Source organism: Eretmochelys imbricata, chromosome 5 (assembly GCF_965152235.1).
Source record: "Eretmochelys imbricata isolate rEreImb1 chromosome 5, rEreImb1.hap1, whole genome shotgun sequence".
NCBI lineage: Eukaryota > Metazoa > Chordata > Testudines > Cheloniidae > Eretmochelys > Eretmochelys imbricata.
The window spans coordinates 30,389,033-30,416,778 of record NC_135576.1 but is presented as its reverse complement, the minus strand read 5'-3'; the positions used below and the strand labels follow the sequence as shown (position 1 = coordinate 30,416,778).

The following is a 27,746-nucleotide window of genomic DNA, read 5'->3' as shown; positions in this document are numbered from 1 at the left end:
AAGAAAGATATTGATAAATTGGACAGGGTTAAGAGAAGAGCCACAAGAATGATTAAAGGATTAGACAACAAGTCTTATAGTGATAGATACAAGCTCAATCTATTTACTTTAACAAAGCAAAGGTTAAGTGGAGACTTGATTACAATCTATAAGTACCTGTATTGGGAACAAATATTTAACAGTGGGCTCTTAAGTCTAGCAGAGAAAGATATCCTGATCCTGGAATTTGAAACTAGACAAATTCAACTGGAAATAAGATGTAAATTTTTAATTGTGAGAGTAATCATTGGAATGATTTATCAAGGGTGGTGGTGGAATTTATATCACTGACTACATTAAAATCAAGCTTGGATTTTTTTTTTTAAATATGCTCGAGAAAATATTTTGGGAAAGTTCTAGGGCCTGTGCTACACAGGTCCAGACTAGATTATCACAATGTGGTCCCTTCTGGGCTTAGAATCTATGACTAAAAGATGGTTCTGTAACTCCTCCTGTAACGATTGTGATGGTTAGTTACCATCCAATCCCTAGCAGAGACCTAGAGAACATGTTGATCACTGACAATATTGCCAACCATGAGTGCTCAAAAATCAGGCTGCCCAAAATAATACGCTTTAAAAATCATGATTTTTAAATATATATAGTTTTTACTGGTATTCTGTTTTTTAACACTCAGATCATATTTTTAAGCTTTCCTGTGCAACCATGAGGGATAGAAGATTATTATTTTATAAAATAATGAAATCCTATAGTCACATGCCTCCAGGAGCTGGGGCTGTAAGAAATACACTGAATATTAGAATAATGCAGTGATGTCACATCCATTACTGAAAAGCTGATGTGGAAACTGGTTCAGTTCATGTATCCCCAGTAACTTATTTTATTTCAAAAATGCAGATTTAGCACAATTGTTTGCATAGGTTAGGCAGTGGTTGAAAGCCTACCATTTCAGTTTTCTCTTTTGACATTTCTGCAGTGACAGCTTCTATTATTGTGCACTCTTTAAAACTATTTTGATTAGTTCACAGTAACCCATCACCAGATCTCCATATCCATTGCACATATGTAAAACAGCCAGACCATGAAAACTAGTTTTAGGAATGGTATTTCTACCAATGGGTGGACTTGGTACAGTATCATTATACACACATGTCCCATGCTGATGTCTTCAAGATCAGTGTTTTCTTACATGGGTAAAGAGCCTTATGGGGTGTCCACTGTCGACCGGCGTGTGATAGTATAAGAGCGGTAGGGTGAGCAAAGAGATGTAGGACCCTCAAACCTCTGCATTTCCACTGCAACCAGGTTCAGGGGCAGCGAGTTATATACAGTCATGGTGCCCAGGCTCCAGCAATATTCAGGGCCTGGGGGCCCAGCTCCACCAATGTTTGGGGCCGGGTCTCTCCCCTGGCCCTGCCTGCTTTCCCCCGCACCTTCCCCAAATGTCCCCCAACCCCCACTCATCTCCCCTGCCTTCGGTGCCTGCTCTGCGGGCTCCCCGCATCAACTGCTGCTGCAGGGTCCTAGTACCCCCCCCCCATTCACTAATGCCCCTAGCCCTGAGCCTCTCCAATGCTTCAAACCCCTCAACCCCAGCCAGAGCCCTCATCCTCCCACACCCCAATTCTCTGCCCTAGCCCTGAGCCCCTCCCACACCCCAAACCTCTCATCCTCAGCCCTCACTTACCCCCTCCTATCCCCAAACTCCCTCCCAGAGCCCGCACCCCCTCCACCCCCAAAACTATCTTCCAGAGCCTGCACCCCTCACTCCCTCCTGCACCCCCTCCCCCACCCAAACTCCCTCCCAGAGCCTGCACCCCACTCCGCAGCCCAGGGCCTGCACCCCAGACCTCCTTCCCCCACCCAAACTCCATCCCAGAGTCTTAGGCAGATTTGGGGTATGGGTAATGGAGTTTGGGGCAGGGTGGGTTCTGGGCACCACCAAAATTTCTACAAACCTGCCACCCCTGACTGTGTCCCATTCCCTGCTCCTGCTATATATGCTCCCTCACAGTCAGCTCTAGAACAGCTCCCGCAGGGCCAGGCCTCAGCCCCTTGCACCAAGCAAGGCAGCTCTCTGGTGACGAGCATGCCCAACCCTGCTTTGCAGAGCCCTCCCCAGCGTGCTGGAACAATTGTTACACTGGGGGTGCTGAAAGCCACTGAACCAAACTGTAAACTCTGTACCTAACTCAAATCGCCTCAAGCCAAGGGGTGAGCATTACCCTCTGCCCCCCCCTTTCAAACAGCGAGGGCCGCCCCTTCCCAGCGGCTCCTCAGAAGAAGACGCCAGGGGAACGAGCAGGTGCCAAACACTGGAAAGTGCACAATGAAATGACCCCCCCCGGCGAAGGGATGGGCAACGCCCCAGCGCCTGAACAGACCACAAGGGGAGGCCGGGCCGCCGCGGCGGGCTCGCCGGCCTTCTCCCTGCGCGCGCGCGCGCCCAGCCATGCTGCGCGCGCCAGGCACGCCGGGCTGGGACAGCCTCCAGGAGCGCGAGAATCTCGCCGCCCCCGCGGTGTCGGCAAGCCCCACCCCGCTACACGAAGCCCCACCCACTCCTCTTCTCATTGGGCCCCGGCTACAGCCCGCCAGAGCCGGCGCCGCTGAAGCGGGAGGCGCTGAGCCAGGCTCGCTGGAACCTGGCGGCGCGGCGCTTCCCGCTCTGCTCCGGCTGCGGTGTCTGACCCGCCGCGGGCGGCGCCCGGGTGCGGAGCGGCGCGCGCCGGGGGCAGGGTTGTGGCTGGCCTGGGCCGTGCTTGTGCGGAACTGCCGTTGACTCTGTGTGCTGCACGGGGCACGACGCAGCTACCCTCCCCCAAGGTCTGGCTCCTGTAGAAAGGTGGGTGATAATCCCCCCAGTACCCCGGTATAGTGTCTGTCTGCGGAAAAGACACAGTGTAGGTCAGGAGCATCGTCCGTGCTCATCTGTTGTCCTGATGATTGTTAATAAGCAAATGATCAGTGTGGTGAAGCAAAAGGCACCTTAACTTAAGCCTGCACTGAGCGTTTCAGCCTTGACAGTCAGCAGAATTAATAGAAGTTTCGATATTTACTTTCCTCCAGAACTGTTGATATTTGCCCTGGGACATACTGAATCTGTAAACGAAGCTTTAATAAGGAGTAGGTTTATGTGTATTCATACATATAAAAAGGAGCTTATGCTGTTTGTTTGGTCTGTGCATGCTATGTAAAGTAAAAACTTGCTCCACCACCCCATGACATGATAAATTTGTTACTTGTGGATCTAGGACTGTACTGTAATCCTTTTTTGTAGATCTGCTCCTGTTTCATTATTTGTACATGTGCATTAGGAAGATTACCCTTATAGTCTAAGTCTGTCGTCTCTTAATGTAGACTCTTTTCGACAAACATTTTCCTTTTACTGCAATGAAGACTGAAAGTCTCATGACTCTTTATGAGGATGACTCTGTAGAAGTGCACTATATAGATGGATCCAGACTGCTTCTTTCCCCCTGTGGCTCTGAATTCCTGTTTGAAAAGGCACTTCCTGACTCTGCCCATCCTCTGCAGCCAGCTGAAAGGATTCGCCAAAGGACTCAGTTTGTTATTAGTACCTACCGAGTACGTGAGTTAAATTTCTTTTTCTATGCTATCTCCAAATAGAGCAGAAATAAAGGAGAAGAGCAGGTGGGATAAGAAGGTAGTACCATGGCACATTTTTATTCCTTCCATTATAGCAGCAAACCACATAAAAATGTTCTTTAAAAAGGTAGTCGAAATACTGAATGAACTGCCAGTGTTAGCAATCAAAGTAAACATTGTCAGTCAGCTGACATGTTCTTCTCAAATGTATAGAAGCCCATTGTGGGTGGATGATATATCTGGCCCTTACTATTCCGAAAGTCTAGGTAGATAGCTTAATGTTGATTGGTAGTTCACACAGTGCTTTTGCATTGTAGAGAAATTGTGATGGCATTGTTGGTTATCAGTGTACAAATAATGCTGAATTCTTAATCACTATTTTCCTCCCAAAAAGAGGAGATAAAGCAACCACTGAAATGTTCCCACTGCATAGCCAGTTCCATGATAACGTGTCTCATACTTTTTCCTCAGGAGCAACTCCTACGAGCACTAGATTTCCGGAACCAGTTTTGTACTTCCTTGTATTTACCTTCAAGTATCATACCTTCTGAAAGGAAAAATGTAAGTTTTGCATACCTAATAATATTTTTGTAAAGTAAACTTCAGTGGGAGTCTGATTCAGTGATTTTTTTTTTCTTTTAGTTTGTTTTACTTTCATAGTATGTGTTTATTTTAAGTTTGGTAAATTAGGTTTGGAAAAAATTGATTTTAAGTTACATAAGAAGAACATCAGAATGGCCATACTGGGTCAGACCAATGGTCCATCTAGCCCAATATCCTGTCTTCCGACAGTGGCCAATGCCAGGTGCTTCAGAGGGAATGAATAGAACAAGTAATCATCAAGTAATCCATCCTGTGTCACCCATTCCCAGCTTCCTCCAAGCAGAGGCTAGTGACACTTCAGAGCATGGTTTTGCATCCCTACCCATCCTGGCTATTAGCCATTGATGGACATATCCTTCATGAATTTATCTAGTTCTTTTTTGAATTCTATTATAGTCTTGGCCTTCACAACATCCTCTGGCAAAGAGTTCCACAGGTTGCCTGTGCGTTGAAGAAACCTTTGGTTGTTTTAAACCTGCTGCCTATTAATTTCATTTGGTGACCCCCAGTTCTTATGTTATGAGAGAAAGTAAAGAACACTTTCTTATTTACTTTCTCCACACCAGTCATGATTTTATAGACCTCTATCATATTCCCCCTTAGTCATCTCTTTTTCCAGGCTGAATTACATTATTAATTGAAACTTGAAAAACGATTAAAATGTTTCAAGCTTCAACTTAGATGTATTGTATGCATGGTCTCTACTGCTGAATAATAAAGATATCACTTAACTTTTTTTTTTTTAGTTCAATTTACCAGTAAGAATAAAATCCAAGACTTGTTGCAGTACATAGTATATCTTCATTTTGGCATATATCTGGGGGTTGAGGTAGATACAGGATTTGGTTTAATTTGTGTAAGATATTGGAAACTGTTTTATTTAACGTTATTTAGTTTGGTAAAAGCACCGAATATTAAAATGATGGGCACAGTAGAAAAAGTTATACAAGAATGTAAGTTGAAGCAATAATCTGTACGTGGATGTAGCTAGGTAGTTGAGGTGTAACTGATCTAACGTCAGATTTTGACACCTTTTTTGCAAATAGGTTTAACAACTACATTTTCAGGTACCTCTGAAATGTGATACCACAAAAGGTCTAAATTCATTATTATATTTTAAAATTTCCTTCGGAAACATATTCTAGGCACTTCAAAAGAGATCCACCTCACTAAATCACCACAGCTGCTGCCCTGTTGGTAGGCTTGGAAGGATTAGATTTATTTTTTAAACGTTGTTTTCACTGTACACAAACTGAAATAAACATATTTCAATCTATCATAATTGAAATTTACAGATGGGCAAAGTTTTAAAAAAAAATGCCACTTGAGAACTTCTTCCTTTTTAATTAAAGGATAATTACTTTGTATATTTTGACATGTGATGTTGACAAATTGTGTTTTTAACAGTTAAAAAGCTTTAATTTTTGAGTTCCAGCATCTACTGTCATTAAATAACTATTGTCTGACCTCCCTCCATGATTTTGCGCAACTGTGAAAATTTAAATGGATAAAAATAAAAAAATGCTTAAAAATAAACTAACTCTAGCCACTGAAATTATTTAAAAAAAATTCAAATTCTGCGAAGCCTACTTATTGGCAGTCTCAACAGAGAGGTCAACAATTAAATGAGCATGAGCATAGTAACTAAATTACTCCTTTAGCACTGGGTATAGTTCCGCTACAACAGGAAGAGGTACATTTGAGAAGTGAAGTGAGAAGTCTTATTTTATAGATAAATAGGAACCTTCACTCTTCACCACTGTCACCTTTAGAAGAACTAAATTCACTTAAAATAGATTTTACTACCTTCTGTTCATTTTCTTCTTTTTAGATTTTTCTCTCTGATATCTCAGAAATCAATTGGCCGAGCCCCAATGCTACTAATGCAGCAGAATGTATGGATAATGGCAGTGTAACAATCTCATCCTTAGATGGTCATGCTTATCTCTGCATGTCAGAACTGCAACAAGAATTTACAGTGCAGTTTTTATGCAAAGTAAGCCAAAAGTATGCAGTGTCTTCATCTTTCTCTGAAAAAAACAGCAATAATGAAAACAAAGGTCAGCATGGAAAATCAAGCCGAAGTTTTATCTCAGAAATGTTTCCTAAACAGATGAGAATGGAGAATAAGAAAGGGGAACGTTGCTGGACTGTAAACAAATACAGGGAACTGGACAAATCAAAGGACTATTTAAACCAAATAAAGGGACAAGATGAGGCCCCATTGTCTCTTACATGCTGTTCATCTGAATACATGTGGGTTATGCAGCGCTGGTCTGTTTCCTCATATCCAGAAGAATGGAAATACCCTTTGTCCTTGGCATTAATGTTCTATCAGTTGCACACTGATAACATACATAAAACATATGTGAAGAATAAATGCACTAGAGATAGAACTGTGGGATCTGATGTTTTAAAGCAAAGTGAAAAAACAAAGGCAGTTTCTCATCTGCCTAGAGCTTTGCCACTCAGCTGTAGTGCACCACATCTACACAGGTAACTGGAAATGTTTGCTTTTTAATTTTGTGTAATATATTACAGTTCCCTAGATCTGAACAGCAGATCTTCAACAGCCTGGTTGAATATTAACCATCATAAATGTCTATTTAAAATAAAACATGTAACAAACACCCTTTTCTTACAAACTTCATGAAATGTGGTATTCATAAGACCAACAATACTTAAACCGGTGTAAGAAATTGTAATATCAATCTGAAGAAAAATGCTAAGCTTTAATAGTTGGTTTGTTATGGAGAGAGAAGCTCTACTTAAACAAATATGCAATTAATAATGGGGATATTGAAAAAATACATTACAACCACTTTAGGTTTTGGGAAAATAATGCTTGGGAAGTTTGCCAGCGGCATGGACTACTTTTTTTTTTTTTTTTAAACTTTATTTTCAGAAAAAGCAAGAGGATGGGAGGGGTGTTGTTGGTGGTTCACAAAAACATGATTCATATTTGATTATAAGTAACTTTTTTTCCATATAAAGGATGAGCGGGAAAGTAGAGCTGTAACTTAGAAAGTCAGATTAAATGGTGGTAATTGAGCAGACTGAGTGTCCTTGAAACAATTTTTTTATGGGTCACAAAGTTTGAACACTGTCTCATGCCAATTTACTCTGAGACCTTTCATTGACCTGAAGAATAATTTCTTAGCTAGTAGGGTGTTTCTCAATTCATCCATTTGCAGTTCCTGAATATGCGCTGCTTCTTTAAGTGAGTTGAGTATTGCATTTTTATATATATATGTATATAATTTTTATCAAAAATTAAGCAAGTTAAGCAAAGATTTCCCTGGCTTCTTAGAACAGTGCAAAATATTAGTAATAATACTGATAAACTACAAACTTACTGCAGCTTTTCTGTCTTTGACTTTTGCACAGATGGAGTTTCTGTGACTTCTTTCTACAGAGGAAGCAAGACAGTGAACATAATTCACACCCTCTACTAATAAAAATTGTTTGGTGCCAGGGTATTGTTTACAGGTAAGAAACAAATAATTTGTTCACTTTTGGAAGCTTGTGCACTTCTATGGGAATTAGGATTTTAAAAGATGAAATTTCCAGATTCAAATCCCTATTTTACTTACTGAGGAGTTACATTTAATGTTCTGATCATGTTTCTGCTGTGTTTATCAGAGTTCATTACTCTGAAATAAAACTTTGTAGACTGTGACTGTGGCCATTGTGGTATTAGCTTGGGAGTAAACATTTGTCACTGAATTGAAAAATGTTTTATTCAGTCATTTTTTAATTATATGAACTTTTAAAAAGGTGCTTCAGAATTTCTTGTGCTTGAAAATTCTGGGCTGGGTACGTATTTTACAAATAAAGTTAGGACTCTGAAGCCACATTTAAAACCCCTAAATAAGAGGACTGGTGGATTTTTTTTTTTTTTTTGGAGTCGGGTGGGGGCAGGGGAGTATTGCGCTCCTGTAGGTCCTATGGACATCTGCCGGAGTTTGGCTCCTCTGAAAATCATGCTCCTTGATTAGGGCTAATTTCAGGCAACCAAGTTTTAATATGCTGGTCTCAGTTTCTAAATGAATCCAGATTTAGCAATCAGCCAAACTTTAATATGGACTAATTGTATAGATTTATATGCAAATCATTTAAAATAGGGCTGTCAATTAATCACAGTTAACTCATGTGATAAACTAACTCAAAAAAATTAATCGCGATTAAAAAATTAATTGTAATTAATTAAAGTTTTAATCGCACTGTTAAACAATAGAATACCAATTGAAATTTATTAAATATTTTGGATGTTTTTCTACATTTTCATATATATTGTATTCTGTGTTGTAATTGAAATCAAATTGTATATTTGATTATAAATATTTGCACTGTAAAATGATAAAAAAAAATTTCAATTCACCTCATACAAGTACTGTAATGCAATCTTTGTCGTGAAAGTGCAATTTACAAATGATTTTTTTATTACATAACTGCATTCAAAAACAAAACAATGTAGAACTTCAGAGCCTACAAGTCCACTCAGTCCCACTACTTCTTGTTCAGCCAATCGCTAAGACAAACAAGTTTGTTTACACTTACAGGAGATAATGTTGCCCTCTTATTATTTACAATGTCACCAGAAAGTGAGAACAAGCATTTGCGTGGCAATTTTGTAGCCTGCATTGCAAGGTATTTATGTGCCAGATATGCTAAATGTTCATATGCCCCCTTCATGCTTTGGTCACCGTTCCACAGGACATGCTTCCCTGCTGATGACGCTCATTAATGCATTTTTTTAATTAAATTTGTGACTGAACTCTTTGGGGGAGAGTTGTATGTCCCCAGCTCTATTATGCCATATATTTCATGTTATAGCAGCACATGTTTTTCATTTTAAAAACACTCACTGCAGATTTGACAAAATGCAGAGGAGGTACCAGTGTGAGATTTCTAAAGATAGCTACAGCACTTGACCCAAGATTTAAGAATCTGAGGTGCCTTACAAAATCTGAGAGGGACAAGGTGTGGAGCATGCTTTCAGAAGTCTTAAAGGAGCAACACTCCGATGCGGAAACTACAGAACCCAAACCATCAAAAAAGAAAATCAGTCTTCTGACTCAGATAATGAAAATGGACATGCATCGGTCTGCACTGGTTTGGATTGTTACGAAGCAGAACCCATCTTCAGCATGGACACATGTCCCCTGGAATGGTGATTGAAGCATGAAGGGACATATGAATCTTTAGCATCCCTGGCACATAAATATCTTGCGACACCGGCTACAACAGTGTCATGAGAACACCTGTTCTCACTTTCAGGTGACGTAAACAAAAAGAAGGCAGCATTATCTCCTGCAAATATAAACAAACTTGTTTGAACAATTGGCTGAACAAGTAGGACCGAATGGACTTGCAGTCTCTAAAATTTTACATTGTTTTATTTTAGAATGCAAGTTTTTTTGTACATAATTCTACATTTGTAAGTTCAACTTTCATAATAAAGAAATTGCACTTTAGTACTTGTATTAGGTAAATTGAAAAATCCTATTTCTTTTGTTTTTTTGACCGTGCAAATACTTGTAATCAAAAATAAATGTAAAGTGAGCACTGTACACTTTGTATTCTGTGTTGTAATTGAAATCAATGTATTTGAAAATGTAGAAAACATCTAAAAATTTTTAAATAAATGGTATACTGTTAAGTGTGATGAATCGCGATTCATTTTTTTAATCGCTTGACAGCCCTAATTTTAAAGTAAGATTATTTAAATGCTTCTTTCACATTTGCTGTTTAACTGTCTTTATTTGAAAAAGTTTCAGTTGTCCTCAAGACACTGAAATGAGAGACTTTGGTATTTTGTCCTTCACAGTAGTATAGTGGGAAAGGAAATACTTTAAAGATTCATTCTTTCTCTAGAATATCTGTTTGCCAAATAACAGTGAGCGTGAAATTATTTCTGAACTTTCCAAATATTTACCCTACATGAGCAGACTGGCTATTAAGGCCCCAGTTCTGCAATTCATTCCACATGTGTTTCCCTGTACCCATGTAAAGCCATTTGGACTTCAGTGGGGCTTTTTGTGGACAGAGCACACTGCACACCCAGATTAAGATGGAGAATTGGGCCCTGGTCTAGTCATAGATCACATAATGTTATGTGATCATGTAATGAAAAATCCTGTATCATATCAAAATAACTATATGCAACGAAGAGGTGGTAAGGTTGCTAAGTTAGCATTAAATCTGAATTTCCTGTCTCTTGCGGGGTTTAATCAGAACTTCCCTCTAATGTGGACGTACACCTCACTCCTCCATCATTGCTATATTTCATTTCCAATACCTGTGGATGAATTACGTTTTTATGGGATAGCTACTTATATTTAAGAAACTAAAAAAAGGCTCTCTCCAATTTTGTAAAAACATAAAGCTAAGATTCCTTTTAAAGGGGAAAATAAAAAGTAGCAATAAGAATACTGTTTGGGGACACAAGGAAATAACTTTTCATGTGGTGGCTTTGGTGAAAGGATGTGTATTCACATCTAGTAAATTTAAAAAAAAAAATTCCCTTTAAATGGCAATACTGATAGTTAACGACTTTTGTGTTCTGTCTTCTGATCTCATAGGCTTATCCATGGTATTGAAAACTTTATAGAAATTTATCCTGGAGATGGATCAGTTTTCAAGTCAGAAGGAGCATTTTTGGGAAACTATTTTACACATTATTCAGTTCACAAAGAAACAAGACAGGTAGGAATCGCACTACTTAAAAAAATCAAACTGTTTTACTACTTGAATACTACTCCTAATTTTCCATTCAATGTTATCAGCATATTTCACGTTAAGAAACTGCTATAACAGGACAGGTTTGAGTAGCAGCCGTGTTAGTCTGTATTCGCAAAAAGAAAAGGAGTACTTGTGGCACCTTAGAGACTAACAAATTTATTTGAGCATAAGCTTTCTTGAGCTACAGCTCACTTCATCGGATGCATGGACAATTTGTACTAAGACATTGTTCTAGTTTAAGTCACACTTTAGTATTTTGCATGAAAGTTACACTGAAGATTTTTCAATAATGTATTTTTATCACTTGTGAATTAGAGAAAAATCTGGTTAGAACATTTATCTCAAACTCAAAAAAGTAGGTATTGTGATCCCATATTCTCCATTTTTTTTCCTCTGTTAAGATTTTTCCCGTTTAAAAACTTCATTCTTGAATTTATTTTTTTTTAAATAGCATCAAATGTCCAGAGTGTCAATTTTAAGTGGTAGCTCTCAGTTCTTAAGCTCTCTTACTAAATTTTGATCTCCTTTATTAAAACAAGACAAATAAAAGAGGCAGTGTGGGGCAGTGGACAGGACCTAGCAGACCTGGGTTCTACTCCTTGTTCTGTGACTGACCTACTTATGTTTGGACAAGTCACTTCACCTCTCTGTCTCTGTTTTCCCTCTCACCCTTTCTTATCTATATTTATTTTATATTCTTTGGGGCAGAGCCTATCTCAAGTACAGTGCCTAGCACAATGTGTTTGGGGATATCCTGATTTTTGCTGGTGCTGCGATAGTATAAATAATAAAGGGGTGAGTGGAAAAGAACAGAAAATACAGGAAAATGCAGCTTGTGTGTCTAGGATGCAGTTCAGTTGCTAAATGACCGCAGGTGGCATAGCAAATGACTGAGTTGGCAACTGCAGACTCAGTAAAACCTCCACAGTGAATCAGTTTATAAGATGGTCACAGCAGAGTGTTGCAAAGTGTAACTTGTTCTGGCTGTCTAAACCAGGCTCTTAAAATGAGGCACTTGAAGGGGGGCGGGATGGAAATTGACTCACACGGTGTGTGGATAACATGTACCTTAAGTTCACGTCTTAGGAGTTGCTAAGAACACAACCCTAGAAATAGTTATGTTTGGTTCTGTCTCCTTACTTGGTCTGGTCAGAATATCTTTCAAAATCAGATAATAGGAATTTAGCATCACAGTTGGGCCTTGGTGAAAGGCCTTGGTCCAAGGGGATGACCATGACAGGATGCTTGTTTGATGTGGTGGTGGTGATGCCTCCTCCCATGCTGAATAAGATGTCTGGTGTGCCTCAAAAAGAACCATTCAAAATAGGGGCGGCAACCTTCATAATCTTTTTATTCCATCAAAATTATCCAATCAAAATAAGTTTCTGATGTTCCATAGAAGCAATATTGCTTTAAGATTTCGGTGCATTGTCATGATAGTTTTGTAACCTCACCAGGTCAAGGTATAGTCATTCATTCCGTTTACATTTTCTTTGACTGTTCCCTGCTTTCTCTCAATATTTTATTTAACATGTTGACAAGGGAAAATGACTCCCTTGCCATCTTTCAAGCACTTTGGATAGTTTAAGAATTTAAAGCAGGGTAAGGTTCCACACAACAGGTCTCAAAACTGGTTCATTACTTGGAATAGCATCACATTTACAGATGATAGGCCAAAATGTGCCCTCATAAAAGTACTCCGTTCCTATTTAGTCTGTGCAATTTTTGTACTTATGTCTGAGTGTAGAATATGGTCTAATTAATATGACTGCCCTGTAGCTTTGAAAGGATATTCTTATTTGTCCTTCAGCACAAACATGCTGCTATAACAGTTCACTGGGCGAAAAAATGCCCCAAACTTGGTATCTTGCTAATTCTTAAATACCGCAGTATCTATAAATAAGTCCTCTATTTTCTGTTATGTTCTAGAGAGAAGAAAACATGTATTCAGCAAACAGTCTGCCTCCGGATACACCAGAAAGTCCATACTCCATCTGTTCCATTATTACCCAGGCAACCAGGTGAATTATTCCTTTTGTTTTATTTTTGTTATATGAATTGCTCTAGCCCTTTGGAAGGGCATTCAGTAACAAAGATGACAAATAATGATTACCATGTTGTTCTAGTTAGACTTCAACTATAACTGTGAGTATAAGAAATAAAGCAAATTAAATTATATCAACAGTATCAGAAAAGTATATAAACATAATGAAATTAGGTTACAAAATAGACCCTTAATAGTAACTGTGTGTAAATGAAGCTACAGTAAGTAATTGTGCAGTGATGCATGTTTTCTGCATATGAGAGATGTATTTTTTCCTTCTCAGAATTCTCCAGTACTGTTACAAGACTAAACTTTCATTAACCCATAATTACAGTATCTGCTGCTGGAGAATGGTATGTAACTGAAGACTTGTAACTTGTAGACTTGTAAGTATGTTAACATTTGAACGGTTAGCATGTGTTTAGTAGGGTCTATAGACAGCTTCTGGGTAAAAGAGAGGTGGTGTTGGAATTAGTAATAACATTTGAAATTCATAATATTGATCTGGCTAACAACCAAACACTAATTTAGCCATAAATTCCTTTATTAAATCCAAAGGCCGTATGGTATTTACACCATTGCTCTAAACATGCCTAAAAAGCCTAACTAATAAGCAACTTACTATGTCTATAAACAGTACAAAACATTGATAAGCATTTGATCAAGATACTTACAAATGAGCTAAACTTGTGGGTGCTTAGACCCATATTGGTCAGCTTCAGTGTGGTCAGGCAGGTATTAGCAATGAAGTAAGAGTTTACTTTTTATACTCTTTAACAAACAAGTAATGTCATTGCCAGTTACTGACTTCAGCTAAAAACCAAGTTGAGACAATTCCCCCTTATTTCTAGTCTTAATCCAGATAAGAATTAGACCCTCCTTTCTTCCCAAGGCCTTTCCTTTCGTACCTTCTCCCTCCCACCCCCAAGCAGAACAGTGGGAAGATTTGGACTTGTTTCTTTTAAGATAGTTTTTCTTTGTCTTGTTACTATAGCTCTTTATTTTATTAGTTACTTTTGAAACCATACATTGGGGTGGGCAAACGTTTTGGCGTGAGGGCCACATCTGTGCATAGAAATTATATGGTAGGCCATGAATACTCACAACATTTGGGTTGGGGTGTGGGAGGGGGTGAGTGCTCCGGCTGGGGGTGCAGGCTCAGGGGTGGGGCTGGGGATGAAGGGTTTGGGGTGCAGGAAGGTGCTCCAGGCTGGGACCAAGGAGTTCAGAGGGTGGGAAGAGGATCAGGGCTGGGGCAGAGGGGTGGCTCAGGGGTGCCGGCTCCAGGAGGCACTTGTTATACCAATACATTAAAAACCAGCAGGATCTTATTAAAAGGGAAAAAGGCAAAATACCACATTTATTGTGAATACAGAAAGAATCATAGTAGGCAGTTATAGTTATAACATTCCATTCAATCTCATATTTATTCACACATTCATTCATACACACACACACACAGAGGTTATCAAGGTTGCAAGGTTGTTATCATAGTTACCAGCCTTAGAGTTGCTCGTGCCAAGCCACTGGCCAGGTAGCCTGGACATGAGGAGGGAGCAGGGGCTTGTCAGATGCTCATCGATATGCTCCCGGAAGTTGGTTTGCAGAATCAGACCCCAAAGTTCTCACTTTCTACAGTCCATTTTTATAGGAATTTCTTCCTATGCCAGTCTATGGGAATTGCTTCATCATGCTGTTGCTGAATCAATCAGCAGAGAGCACATTCCTGACGGCTCCGTTCTGCTAGATGTTATCTTGTTCTTTGGCTCTCCCATTCTTGAGGCTGTTGGGTGGATTCCAGTCTGCCCTCCAGGGGTCCTCTAGTTATTTCCACTTGACGCCTTTTTCAGCCGATGGACACTGGATTCTTAGGCTGGCACCTCCCTGATCATTCAGTTATTGTCCACACTAAGCATCCATCCACATACATCCTCTATCTCTATTTTAATCACAATTGTTAATACAACAAAAGGGCAGGGAGTCTCTGGGTGCTGTTTCTGTTGTTACAGAGTATTGCTTTGAGTCTCTCTCTATGTGAAATGCTTTGAGAACAGACTCTGTCTTAGAATGTACTAACGCAATTAGCAGCTTGCAAGTTTCACACACAGAGGGAGAGAACCAGTACCAAAAACCAAGAGACTTCTTAGTTTAAATTCCAGGGTATTACTAATTATGGGGAATCAAATTCATTTGTGATTTTAATACAGAACTTCTTTAATATGATCCAACACACTTACCTCAAGCAGTTCCTGGAAGCAGTGGCATGTCCCCTCTCCAGCTTCTACGCGGAGGCACGGCCAGGCAGTTCTGCTGTGCACTGCCCCATCCGCAGGCACTGCCCCTGCAGCTCCCATTGGGCATGGTTCCTGGCCAATGGGAGCTGTAGGGGCGGCGCTTGGGGCGGGGCAGCTTGTGGAGCTGCATGCATAGGGGCCTGGCTGCCCCTATGCAAAGGAGCCGGAGGGAGGACATGCCGCTGCTTCTGGGAGCCACGCAGAGTGGCCCATGACTCTGGTCCCCAGCTGGAGTGCCGGAGCGGGACAAGCCCCAGTACCCCACTACCCAGCGGGAGCTCGAGGGCCAGATTAAAATAGCTGGCAGGCTGAATGCGGACCGTGGGCCGTAGTTTGCCCACTCCTGCCCTACAGCCTTCCCACACTACAATACTAATTATTCTCAAGGCCTTCTTTTGCTTGCTGTTTGGGGGCTTTTTATAAGAGACACACATAGATATCTATATCTATGATCCTGAGATCAGCACTAATCTTTTACCTTCTGGATTGCTAATTTGTGAAGTGGTGCTCTGCTTCTCTTTTCTTTGTTGGTTAAGTCACACCTGTAACCAAACTTAAGATAACTTCAATTCTTTTGTGTTACATGTATTCTACAGGTGGGTATAAGCTAAGAACAAAGACCTAGGACTAGCTGGTGGGGCCTGAACCCTCTGAATATAAGGGGATGTCAGCAAGTCAGAGAGCAACATAAGAATGGCCAAAATGGGTCAGACCAAAGGTCCATCCAGCCCAGTATCCTGTCTACTGACAGTGGCCAATGCCAGGTGCCCCAGAGGGAGTGAACCTAACAGGTTATGATCAAGTGATCTCTCTCCTGCCATCTATCTCCACCCTCTGACAAACAGAGGCTAGGGACACCATTCCTTATCCATCCTGGCTAATAGCCATTAATGGAGTTCACCTCCATAAATTTATCCAGTTCTCTTTTAAACCTTGTTATAGTCCTAGCCTTCACAACCTCCTCAGGTAAGGAGTTCCACAGGTTGACTGTGCGCTGAGTGAAGAACAACTTCCTTTTATTTGTTTTAAACCTGCTGCCCATTAATTTCATTTGGTGGCCCCTAGTTCTTATATTATGGGAACAAGTAAATAACTTTTCCTAATTCACTTTCTCCACACCACTCATGATTTTATATACTCCTATCATATCCCCCTTTAGTCCTGGTCTACCCTGGGGGGGAATGATGTAAGTTATGCAACTTCAGCTATGTGAATAACGTAGCTGAAGTCAACGTACTTAGATCGACTTGCCGCGGTGAGTCAACTGCTGCCACTCCCCCGTCGACTCTGCCTGTGCCTCTCGCGGCACTGAAGTACAGGAGTCGACGGGAGAGCGCTCGTGGATTGATTTTATCGTGTCTAGATTAGACACGGTAAAATCGATCCCCGTCGGAACAATTGCTGTCCGCCGATCCAGCGGATAGTGAAGACATACCCTTAGTCTTCTCTTTTCCAAGCTGAAAAGTCCTAGCCTCTTCAGGGACCCGTTCCAAACCCCAAATCATTTTAGTTGCCCTTTTCTCAACCTTTTCTAATGCCAGTATAACGTTTTTGAGATGAGGGGACCACATCTGTACGCCGTATTCAAGATGTGGGCATACCATGGATTTATATAAGGGCAATAAGGTCCTCTTTGTCTTATTCTCTGTCCCTTTTTTAATGATTACAAACATCCTGTTTGCTTTTTTGACTGCCGCTGCACACTACGTGGACATCTTCATGGATAGTTCTCTGATGACTCCAACATCTTTCTCCTGATTAGTTGTAGCTAAATTAGCCCCCATCATATTGTATGTATAGTTGGGGTTATTTTTTCCAATGTGCATTACTTGACATTTATCCACATGAAATTTCATTTGCCATTTTATTGCCCAATCACTTAGTTTTGTGAGATCTTTTTGAAGTTCTTCACAGTCTGCTTTGGTCTTAACTATCTTGAGGAGTTTAGTATCGTCTGCAAACTTTGCCACTTCATTGTTTACCCTTTTCCCTTTCTCATTTATGAATAAGTTGAATAGGACTGGTCCTAGGACTGACCCTTGGGGAACACCACTAGTTACCCCTCTACGTTCTGAAAATTTACCACTTATTCCTACTCTTTGTTCCCTGTCTTTTAACCAGTTCTCAATCCATGAAAGGATCTTCTCTCTTATCCCATGACTACTTATTTTATGTAAGAGCCTTTGGTGAGGGACCTTGTCAAAGGCTTTCTGGAAATCTAAGTACACTATGTCCACTGGATTCCCCGTTGTCCACATGTTTTTGACCCCCTCAAAGAATTCTAATAGATTAGTAAGACATGATCTCCCTTTACAGAAGCCATGTTGACTTTGGCGCAACAATTTGGTTTTTCTGTGTGTCTGACAATTTTCTTCTTTACTATTGTTTCAACTAATTTGCCCGCTACAACCAGGCAGGGAAGCAGGTTACTGGTGTCTCAATAAAAAAGCTGCACTGTGAATCTGGTACAAATTTAATATTAGTAATAACATAATTTTAAATATAGTAAATTTTATTTTTTCTTTAACACTTGGTTCACATTAGATACCAGGGACAGATGGAAGAGAAATGCTGCCAGTTCCGTTGCATGAAACAGTTATTCCCAATGTGGGAAGACTTGTTGCATATTCAGATAATAAAGTCCACGCTCTGTTTTGTGATGGGATGACCCTGAATATGGTTTGGGATTTCAGCTCTTGTTGTGGAAGAACACAGGTAATTCTCAGGAACAGGGAAAATAGCTGTTTTTAAAATCTTTCTATCTGAAGGTGGTGTTAGTTAATAAATGTGAAGTCTAGGGAAAGTTTTATATTTGGTTCTGATAGGCATAAAAAGCAAATTGTGCAGTTGGGGAGCCTCCATCTACCCTGAGTTTGTAAGTCACATTGGTTATACACTGGTTCACTGTCACGAGCTGGTAAATTGATATTTCATCTAGTTAAAAATCTGACCTTTCCTTATTTGCCACTATTGATATATTGCCAATATTTTAACAAGGGGGAAACTTTTTCTCCTTTAGCCTGTAATGGCAGCCCTTGTCTCAAACCATAACTAAGGAGAGAGGCACTGGTACTTATAAGTTTGTTTGCTATTATGTGAATTTTGCTGGAACTGTTTATCCTTGAAAAATATACTAAGTCTTGATAATATGAGTGCTCAATTTTTTTTTTTTTTTTGTAATTTGAAATGGAGTTTATCTCAGACGATCATCTCCTCTCAGAAAAAGTGTTAAAGTAAAAGGATGGGGTATAACTTCACTTACATTTACAAATTATGTAATATTACCAACTTCACAAAAATGAGTAAATCACCAAGACTGACATGAAGTCCTGTTTACACTGGACAAGGAAACCATATTAATTTCCTCTAGCAAGCCATACTTAAGCAAGCTTACTAGGCCAGTACTGATCGTATCTAAAGGCATGTAAGCTGTAGCTGGTTAGTTCTAGCTGAGAGCATCATTCTTGCCCTTCTTTTGCATCCTCTAAGAAATTAACAAATAATAAACACATTTCCCAAGCACACTTTTATCTTATTTCTTCTAAAAAGTTTGACGCTCCTTTTTGTATTATTTTTTGGCATTGAATACGTCCTTTATCAGCAAATATTATAATAATGCAATATATGCTTCCTCTGTGATAAGTGACATGTGGAAATGGGATTCCATATTTATTTTGTAAATCAATTCAGTTTTCAAGTAAAAAATACTACTGCTTTTTTTTTTCCTGAGTGTCAAGTTGCAAACTCAGCGTTGATGGTGAGACTGAGAGTTGCTATGTGATTTCTAGTTCATGCATCATCGCTGGTAATAAAAGACTTGCCATTGAATGTTTAACAGTTCCACAGATAATGCTTGAGCTTGGGGAAAGAATCCAACTCACTCTTCTGTAGCTCTGTTGCATTAGCATGTTAACTGAAGTAAAAAATACTTGGGGATGGGGGGAGCATTAGCAGATGTGACTAGTACATGCAGAGTAAGATTTGTTAAGAAATGATGTTTCATTTGTATGAAGTTGCTACTCTAACAATAACAACTTGAGGATCAAGACAAATCTATAACCTCATTCTACGGATGAGAGTAGAAAGAATTAAAAATTCTGAAAGACTGGACATTTCTTCACATGGGGTCAGACGGGAAGTGAAGGGGTTGAATTTTCCATTATTCTCAGACAGCACATTGAAATCGGTGTTTGGGCAATTCTTGGAACCAGGAACTCCCAGTTGGTGGTGTTTCTGTGATCATGCCACCAGACCACACCTTACATCCATAGCCAGATACAAAAGTTTAAATGAAGCATTTGCAGATATTTCTCTTTGAACTAGCATATGCTGTTGCTGTTGTTTAAAGTAGGTATACCTCTGATTCCACTGCAGAACAGTTATGCTCTTTCGTCTGTCTTTTTTCCAAGATAAATCAAGGTGCTACCACAGGATGGTGTAAAGTAATCTGTCCTGATGGGGCACAGCAGCTAATCCAGATAAATCATCCTGGACTCTATGAAAGGTATAGCTGATGCATGGAACAAAGTTAACAAATTCAGGAATTCAGTAAAAGTTTTTTGTGTCAAGAAATGTAAATAGTTGAATGTGTTTCTGTAAAACAGACTGTGGAAAAGGTTGTACCTGACTGACTAGCAAAGATCCAGATTGCACAGCTCAGGGCTTTAGACAGTTAATTTGATGGGATATTCACTTATTAATTTAATCATTTTTCCATCATTCTGAATAATAGCTATTAGGAGGTGAGGGAAGCACTCAAGAGGGACTGCCATGGGGTCTAACTGTGATGCTACTTTTAATTGCTGGGGGGGGGGGCTCAAATAACATATCCTAAGCAAAAGGGCTAGGGAGAGCACTTTTTCTTTGCTGAGGTACACCTGATATCCACAGCTACTTAAAGGGTTCAAAAAGGTTGCTTAACTTAAATTCTCTAAGAATTATTTTTATACAAATATTAACACAAATTTGATCAGACAGCAATTCTTGAATTATTTTAATGTTAATTTTCTTGTATCACTTCCATAAATTTGTTACGGCCAATTCTACTCACCATGATGACACAAATAGTCTAACTGAAGTTAGTGGGACTGCTGTTGTGAATATGCAAACGAGAGAAGCAGGACTTAAGCCCTTAGTTTGCTCATTGGCAGGCAGTTGTGTTAATGATGCAGTATAACAGCATGTAGTTTTTCTTTTAGAAAAACAACATGCTATGTCCTTATCCATTGTTTCTTGGACAGCTGCTTAGGGTGTTCAGATGCTGCTATGTAATATCTTACATTTACGTAGCTCTTCTCATCGTAAAGATTATCCAAGTAACTTGACAAACCGTGCACACCAGAAATTACTTGATCACAGAGATGCAACCAAGTGGACAACTGGCACACTTCGCAATATAGGAGTGGGGAAACTGTGGTCAAGGACAACCTGTATTCTTACAAAAATTCCTGTGGACTTTTTAATATCCATGCAGAGAAGACAATACCTCAGTTTTAAAGTTGCATTCAAATCACATGAATATCAAACTGAATGGAATTTAATTCATGGAACTCCTATATTATGAAGTTTAAGGGCTGAGTTGACCATATAGCATTCAAAACTCTGGTTTTTGGTTCCAGTGAGTTTGGGCATATCAATCTGATGCTTTAGACCACTAAACTGTCTCTTTCTATCTTCAGTATCTAATCTCCTCTTCTCTCTATCACCTGAAACTCTTTGTGCTTCACAAGCAACAAATTAAATGGAAAGTAATGTTCCTTGTGGTTTTTTTAGACATCATAAAATGTACTCAGTTGTACGGTAAGGTTCTTTTCATTTATATACAGGATTAATAAAAGGAAAAATTTCTTCACTGGGTAATCGCTTACTGATTCTGGAAGGTTTCTTGTTTTCCTCTTTTATCAAATTCACATAAGAATATCCTGGAGGTTAGCTCTATTCTGTTCCATTCCCTACTCCAGATTTATTGTTTAATGCTGTCAGTTTTCTGTTCAAATTTAATTAAGGGGTATTTGTCTGATCTAAATTATTATTTTTCTTTTTTATGAATTGTCTTCTGAATACAGATACATTGAAACAGTAGTAGCATGGTGCAGAAGTTTGAATGATGATGAGGGAGAGACTCTTCCTGCAACTGAGAGAAACTGGTACTCATCACATATAACTTGCTATTCATAGTATAGAAGGAAACCACCAAAGTTTTAAACCCTAAATATGACATACTGCATTTTTTTAAAGATGAAAAATTTAAACCCATTTATATTTTGACTCCACATAATTTTTCTTACAATATTTTAAACTATACAGGCAGCTTGTGTTTAAACAGAGGCTTGTTTCCTCATATCTATTTTCTGTTTCTGTATTGAAGCCATAATGCTGAAGCTCTTGCCAAAGCAGAAGACAAATATTAAACAGTGTTTTGACTTTGTTGCAAGATCAAACAGAGAAACTGGGCTATGAGAGAATCATCCTTATTAAAAAATAAAATACGTCCATAATAGCATAGGAAATCCAGAAAATTCTAGTCCCAAAATGTATGCTTCCTTGTGACAGTTTACTATAAAAATTTTATAATCAGAAGAATATTTAAATTCTGTGTACACTCCCATCATTTTGGGAAGTGCTCAGATAGCATGGTAATAGGCACTAAGAACACAGATTATAAATATGTACTTTGAAGGATAGGTGCTGGCTTTGTACTTTTCCTGTTGCTAAAGTGTTTGTTTGAATAACCACTATTCTGATGCCACAGGAACGCATCTTGTGCTTCTACAGAATCTGCAACATTAGTGAAAGGGACTATTTAATCATATTTATGTCTGAATGAGTTTTATTTTTATGAACTGTTACAAGTAACATCTAAAATTACTACCTCAGAGATAGTTAAGGAAAAAATCTTTTATTGTTTGCTTTGTGCACGTCACAGGATTTTATACAAGCAGTTTATGTACAGTTTTCCGTGTGTGTGTGAGTGTGTCTGTCTTACACAACAATAGAGGAAACATTTTTATTTTTTTTTAAATAGGGAAATGTGATCACAACCCCACAGTAACTGGCAGAGGGCTTTAGGGGCAGGTGTAGTACTTCCAACTGACTTTTTAAATTAACTAGACTTCTAGCTGTGTCCTTTTTGATTAATATGTAAGCTATTCCCTAGCACTGTGCTGACATTTAAGAATACTGGTACACCTATATAATTTGGCATTAAAAAGCTCTAGATTGATTGAATTAAAATTGGCGGGGGAGAATAGTCTCAAAGTAGAGCCCTCATCCTGTAAACAATTGCACATATTTAACTTTATTCACGTGAGCAGTTCCATTGACCTCAAAAATATGAAGTGGGGGGAGGAAAAAGCAAATCATTCTTTTACTTGCACAGGTCATCTATAAAACTGCATAAGGAAATAAAATCATAAGGGCGAAAGTACACATGAGAAATTTTTCATTATCTATCCTGCTATATAAAATAAGTTTGTTTGTTTTTTAATTTTATTTTAACAGGTCTGTGGTTGCTGAACTTGAGAAAATACATAGATTTAACTGTATCCTTTCAACAAAAATTTCTTTTAGCATATTTTGAGTGCTAAATGACCGTGTCCCTTTACTCCTTTTATTGTATAGGTCTCTGCTTTCAATGGTTACTATTTTATTTTTTTTAAAGTTTCTGCCCAGTTATTTATCCTAGGCCTGCCCCCGTGTCACACCACTGGAAACGCCAAAAAACTGGCAGAACACACAGAAATCCTCAAAAGGGAATAGTTCTGTTGTTCAAACTTCTATATTGTATCTTTTTATTAACCTTTTATTGTAAAGAGGAGTGATGTGTATGCCTTTTGGGCATAGACTTGGACTAGATAACAAAGTTATCAAGTGCCTCAACTTTGCTCCATTGTTAAGCCAGCTGAAAAAAACCTGTTACTTCATATACTCAAAACATCATGTAATTATCCCTAAATTTACTTTAGCTTTTTAACATGCCTTGTTAATTCCTTTAGACTGCACAATCTGATATCTTCCTTGATGGTTTTTCTTTTAAATACGCTTTGATATATACAGGAAAATACTAATTTAATATAGATATTTGATTGAAATAAGATGCGGACATATTAAAGAACTTTCACATATTTGATTTCATAGTTTTATTTATTGGTTACAGTATGCGTTGGCAATTGAGAACCATAGTTAAAATATTTAAAATTTCTTTAATTATTAGAGGGAAGACAAAACAGAAATTTCCTTAACAACGCAACTGCTAGTCTTACTGCAGAACAGCAATGTTCCAAACAAGACTTCGTCTATGAAAAATAATCCATCTCATATTACTGATAGACAACCAGAAAACACTTTACCTGAGGATATTGGTGAACGGAGCATCTCAGAGGCTTTGGAAAAAACTTCAAAAGTCATCCAAGATATTGAATCTCTCCTAGCTTCTTCTGGGAAGTGACACTGGAGCAAGCACTTGAAAGACAGCTTTATTTAAATGTTTATGGGCTCTATCCTGCAGTCTTGTGCATCAAGTGGGATTTCTGGGTGTTCAAGGAGTGAAAGGTCAGGCCCTAAGAGCTGTAGTTTTTGTTCTGAATAATTGACTCTGTCCTACTGTAACAACAGAATTCTAATATGCCATACAAAGGATAGAACAGAAACGAGGTATATTTATGTAGTCTGGTTCTATTTACAGGTAGGGCTTGAGTAAAAGTGCCTTCTTTAATAGAAATTAAATGACAATGCATGTTTGTAAATTCCAACATACATACAGAATTGTTTTTAGCAGTTGTTACTGGTCAAATAACTGACTAGGCTATCGTAATCTGGTTAAGCAATTTTTAAATTTGAAAATCTCTTTTTTTAAGAGATCAAAGGAATATTTAAGATGGCCCCTGAACTATTTCTGCTCTATACTTTTACTGTAAAATACTATTTTAAGAACGTCTGAAAATAAACCGTTTTGTTTTTTATTTAATGAATATTTCCTTATAGTGCCTTACCTTAAACGAAAATAAGTTTTAAGTTATCATACTTATACATACTGTAGATAAAGAAAGTCTTCTAGAACATCTTGTCTGTTCCTAACCTTATCAGCCAATACTACTAATCTAATCGCCTTCTATGATGAGATTACTGGTTCTGTGGATGAAGGGAAAGCAGTGGATGTATTGTTTCTTGACTTTAGCAAAGCTTTTGACACGGTCTCCCACAGTATTCTTGTCAGCAAGTTAAAGAAGTATGGGCTGGATGAATGCACTATAAGGTGGGTAGAAAGTTGGCTAGATTGTGGGCTCAACGGGTAGTGATCAATGGCTCCATGTCTAGTTGGCAGCCGGTGTCAAGTGGAGTGCCCCAGGGGTCAGTCCTGGGGCCGGTTTTGTTCAATATCTTCATAAATGATCTGGAGGATGGTGTGGATTGCACTCTCAGCAAATTTGCGGATGATACTAAACTAGGAGGAGTGGTAGATACGCTGGAGGGCAGGGATAGGATACAGAGGGACCTAGACAAATTGGAGGATTGGGCCAAAAGAAATCTGATGAGGTTCAATAAGGATAAGTGCAGTGTCCTGCACTTAGGACGGAAGAACCCAATGCACCGCTACAGACTAGGGACCGAATGGCTAGGCAGCAGTTCTGCGGAAAAGGACCTAGGGGTGACAGTGGACGAGAAGCTGGATATGAGTCAGCAGTGTGCCCTTGTTGCCAAGAAGGCCAATGGCATTTTGGGATGTATAAGTAGGGGCATAGCGAGCAGATCGAGGGACGTGATCGTCCCCCTCTATTCGACATTGGTGAGGCCTCATCTGGAGTACTGTGTCCAGTTTTGGGCCCCGCACTACAAGAAGGATGTGGATAAATTGGAAAGAGTCCAGCGATGGGCAACAAAAATGATTAGGGTACTGGAACACATGACTTATGAGGAGAGGCTGAGGGAACTGGGATTGTTTATTCTGCAGAAGAGAAGAATGAGGGGGGATTTGATAGCTGCTTTCAACTACCTGAGAGGTGGTTCCAGAGAGGATGGTTCTAGACTATTCTCAGTGGTAGAAGAGGACAGGACAAGGAGTAATGGTCTCAGGTTGCAGTGAGGGAGGTTTAGGTTGGATATTAGGAAAAACTTTTTCACTTGGAGGGTGGTGAAACACTGGAATGCGTTACCTAGGGAGGTGGTAGAATCTCCTTCCTCAGAAGTTTTTAAGGTCAGGCTTGACAAAGCCCTGGCTGGGATGATTTAATTGAGGATTGGTCCTGCTTTGAGCAGGGGGTTGGACTAGATGACCTCCTGAGGTCCCTTCCAACCCTGATATTCTATGATTCTTTACAGGATTATTCCCTCCAGGATATTCTCCGCTGCTTTAACTAGTCTTGTGTTAAATTACTAATGAAAAGAAGCTTGTACTACCAATTATTTCCAAAACCCACAACACTCCAATAATTAATAAAACACTCTTAACCTGCTTGTTCATACTGAAAATTGTTTGTTTTTTTAGCATTGATACTTTGGAGCATAATCTTCCTGAAAAGGCATTTGGGAGTCCCTGTCATGCCCTATGAATCAACCTGCAACCAACTTTAGTATTAGTTTAATTTCAAGAAAGAAAGAAAAAAAACCTTAACTTCGAAATATTAAACCTGGTGCTTGAAGTTTTTTTTTTTTTTTAAACTAATAGTGCTCATCTGTAGATGATGTAAAGAAACTGGAAAAGATCCAGAGGTGAGTGACAAAGCTCAAAGAGATAGAATGTAAGCCATATGACTAAAGGCAGAAGGAACTGGGTATGTTGAGTTTGAAAAAGAGGAGATGAAGAGGGGACAAGATATCAGTCTTTAAATACTTAAAAGGCTGCCATAAATAAGATGGAGAAAAATTGTTCACTCTTGTTACAGAATGCAGGCTCAGAGGCAATAGGTTCAAACTGCATCATAGCAGATTTAGATTTTCTGCGTGGACTCCTCCTAACGGTCAAAATGACAGACTGGACTTCTACATAGAATGCTTCCGCAGACATGCACAGGCTGAAATTGTGAACAAACAGCATCACTTGCCCCATAACCTCAGCCGTACAGAACGCAATGCAATCCACAGGCTCAGAAACAACTCTGACATTATAATCAAAGGGGCTGACAAAGGAGGTGCTGTAGTCATAATGAACAGGTCAGATTATGAACAGGAGGCTGCCAGGCAACTCTCCAACACCACATTCTACAGGCCACTTTCCTCTGACCCCACTGAGGAGTAGCAAAAGTAACTACACCATCAGCTCAAGAAACTCCCTGCTACGGCACGGGAACAAATCTACACGGACACAACCCCGGAGCCCTGACCATGGGTATTATATCCGCTACCCAAGATCCATAAACCTGGAAACCCTGGATGCCCCATCATCTCGGCATCGGCACTCCTACAGCAGGATTATCTGGCTATTTGGACTCTCCTCAGACCCTACGCTACTAGCACTCCTAGCTATCTTTGAGACACCACCAACTTTCTGAGGAAAGTACAATGCATTGGTGAGCTTCCTGAAAACACCATCCTGGCCACCATGGATGTAGAAGCTCTTTTATACCAATATTCCACATGAGGATGGACTACAAGCTGTCAAGAACATTATCCCTGATGAGGCCACGGCACACCTAGTGGCTGAGCTTTGTGACTTTGTCCTCACCTACAGCCATTTCAGATTTGGGGACAACTTATATCTTCAAGACAGTGGCATTGCTATGGGTACCCACATGGCCCCACAGTATGCCAACATCTTTATGGCTGACTTAAAGCAACGCTTCCTCAGCTCTTGTTCCCTAGCGCCCCTCCTCTACTTGTGCTACATTGATGACATCTTCATCATGTGGACCCATGTGAAGGAGGCCCTTGAAGAATTCCACCTGGATTTCAACAATTTCCACCCCACCATCAACCTCAGCCTGGACCAGTCCACACAAGAGATCCACTTCCTGGACACTACAGTGCAAATAAGAGATGGTCACATAACCACCACCCTATACCAGAAACCTACTTACCGCTATACTTACCTACATGCCTCCAGCTTCCATCCAGGATACATCACATGATCCATTGTCTACAGCCAAGCCCTAAGATACAACCAAATTTGCTCCAATCCCTCAGACAGAGACAAACACCTACAAGATCTTTATCAAGCCTTCTTAAAACTACACTACCCACCTGAGGAAGTGAGGAAACAGACTGACAGAGCGAGACAGGTACCTAGAAATCATCTACTACAGGACAGGCCCCATAAGGAAAATAACAGAACTCCACTGGCCATCACGTAGAGCCCCCAGCTAAAACCTCTCCAGCACATTATCAATGATCTACACCCTATCCTGGAAAATGATCCCTGAGTCTCTCAGACTGTGGGAGACAGGCCAGTCCTCGCTTACAGACAGCCTCCCGACCTGAAGCAAATACTCACCAGCAGCTACATACCACAGAAACATAAA

General features: G+C 39.6%; 1 protein-coding gene across 3 annotated transcripts in view; it reads left to right on the top strand.

Annotated features, from left to right (window-relative positions):
• The window catches only part of C5H5orf34 (chromosome 5 C5orf34 homolog), a 32,562-nt gene extending 7,948 nt beyond the window's left edge, over nt 1-24,614 (top strand). Inside the window, exons 1-13 of one of the 3 annotated variants that reach the window (XM_077816820.1) lie at nt 2,638-2,845; nt 3,361-3,588; nt 4,081-4,170; nt 6,044-6,708; nt 7,600-7,701; nt 10,797-10,920; nt 12,886-12,977; nt 13,284-13,353; nt 17,839-18,009; nt 19,704-19,798; nt 21,360-21,440; nt 22,795-22,835; nt 23,550-24,614. In XM_077816820.1, the coding sequence (XP_077672946.1) occupies nt 3,394-3,588; nt 4,081-4,170; nt 6,044-6,708; nt 7,600-7,701; nt 10,797-10,920; nt 12,886-12,977; nt 13,284-13,353; nt 17,839-18,009; nt 19,704-19,798; nt 21,360-21,440; nt 22,795-22,835; nt 23,550-23,740 (1,917 nt within the window). In that variant the 5' untranslated portion in view covers nt 2,638-2,845; nt 3,361-3,393 and the 3' untranslated portion in view covers nt 23,741-24,614. Of the gene's footprint in view, nt 1-2,637; nt 2,846-3,360; nt 3,589-4,080; nt 4,171-6,043; nt 6,709-7,599; nt 7,702-10,796; nt 10,921-12,885; nt 12,978-13,283; nt 13,354-17,838; nt 18,010-19,703; nt 19,799-21,359; nt 21,441-22,794; nt 22,836-23,549 lie in introns of those variants that run through there. The other 2 variants (XM_077816819.1, XR_013346123.1) reach the window with 2 other exon arrangements.
• Nucleotides 24,615-27,746: the final 3,132 nt, after the last annotated feature.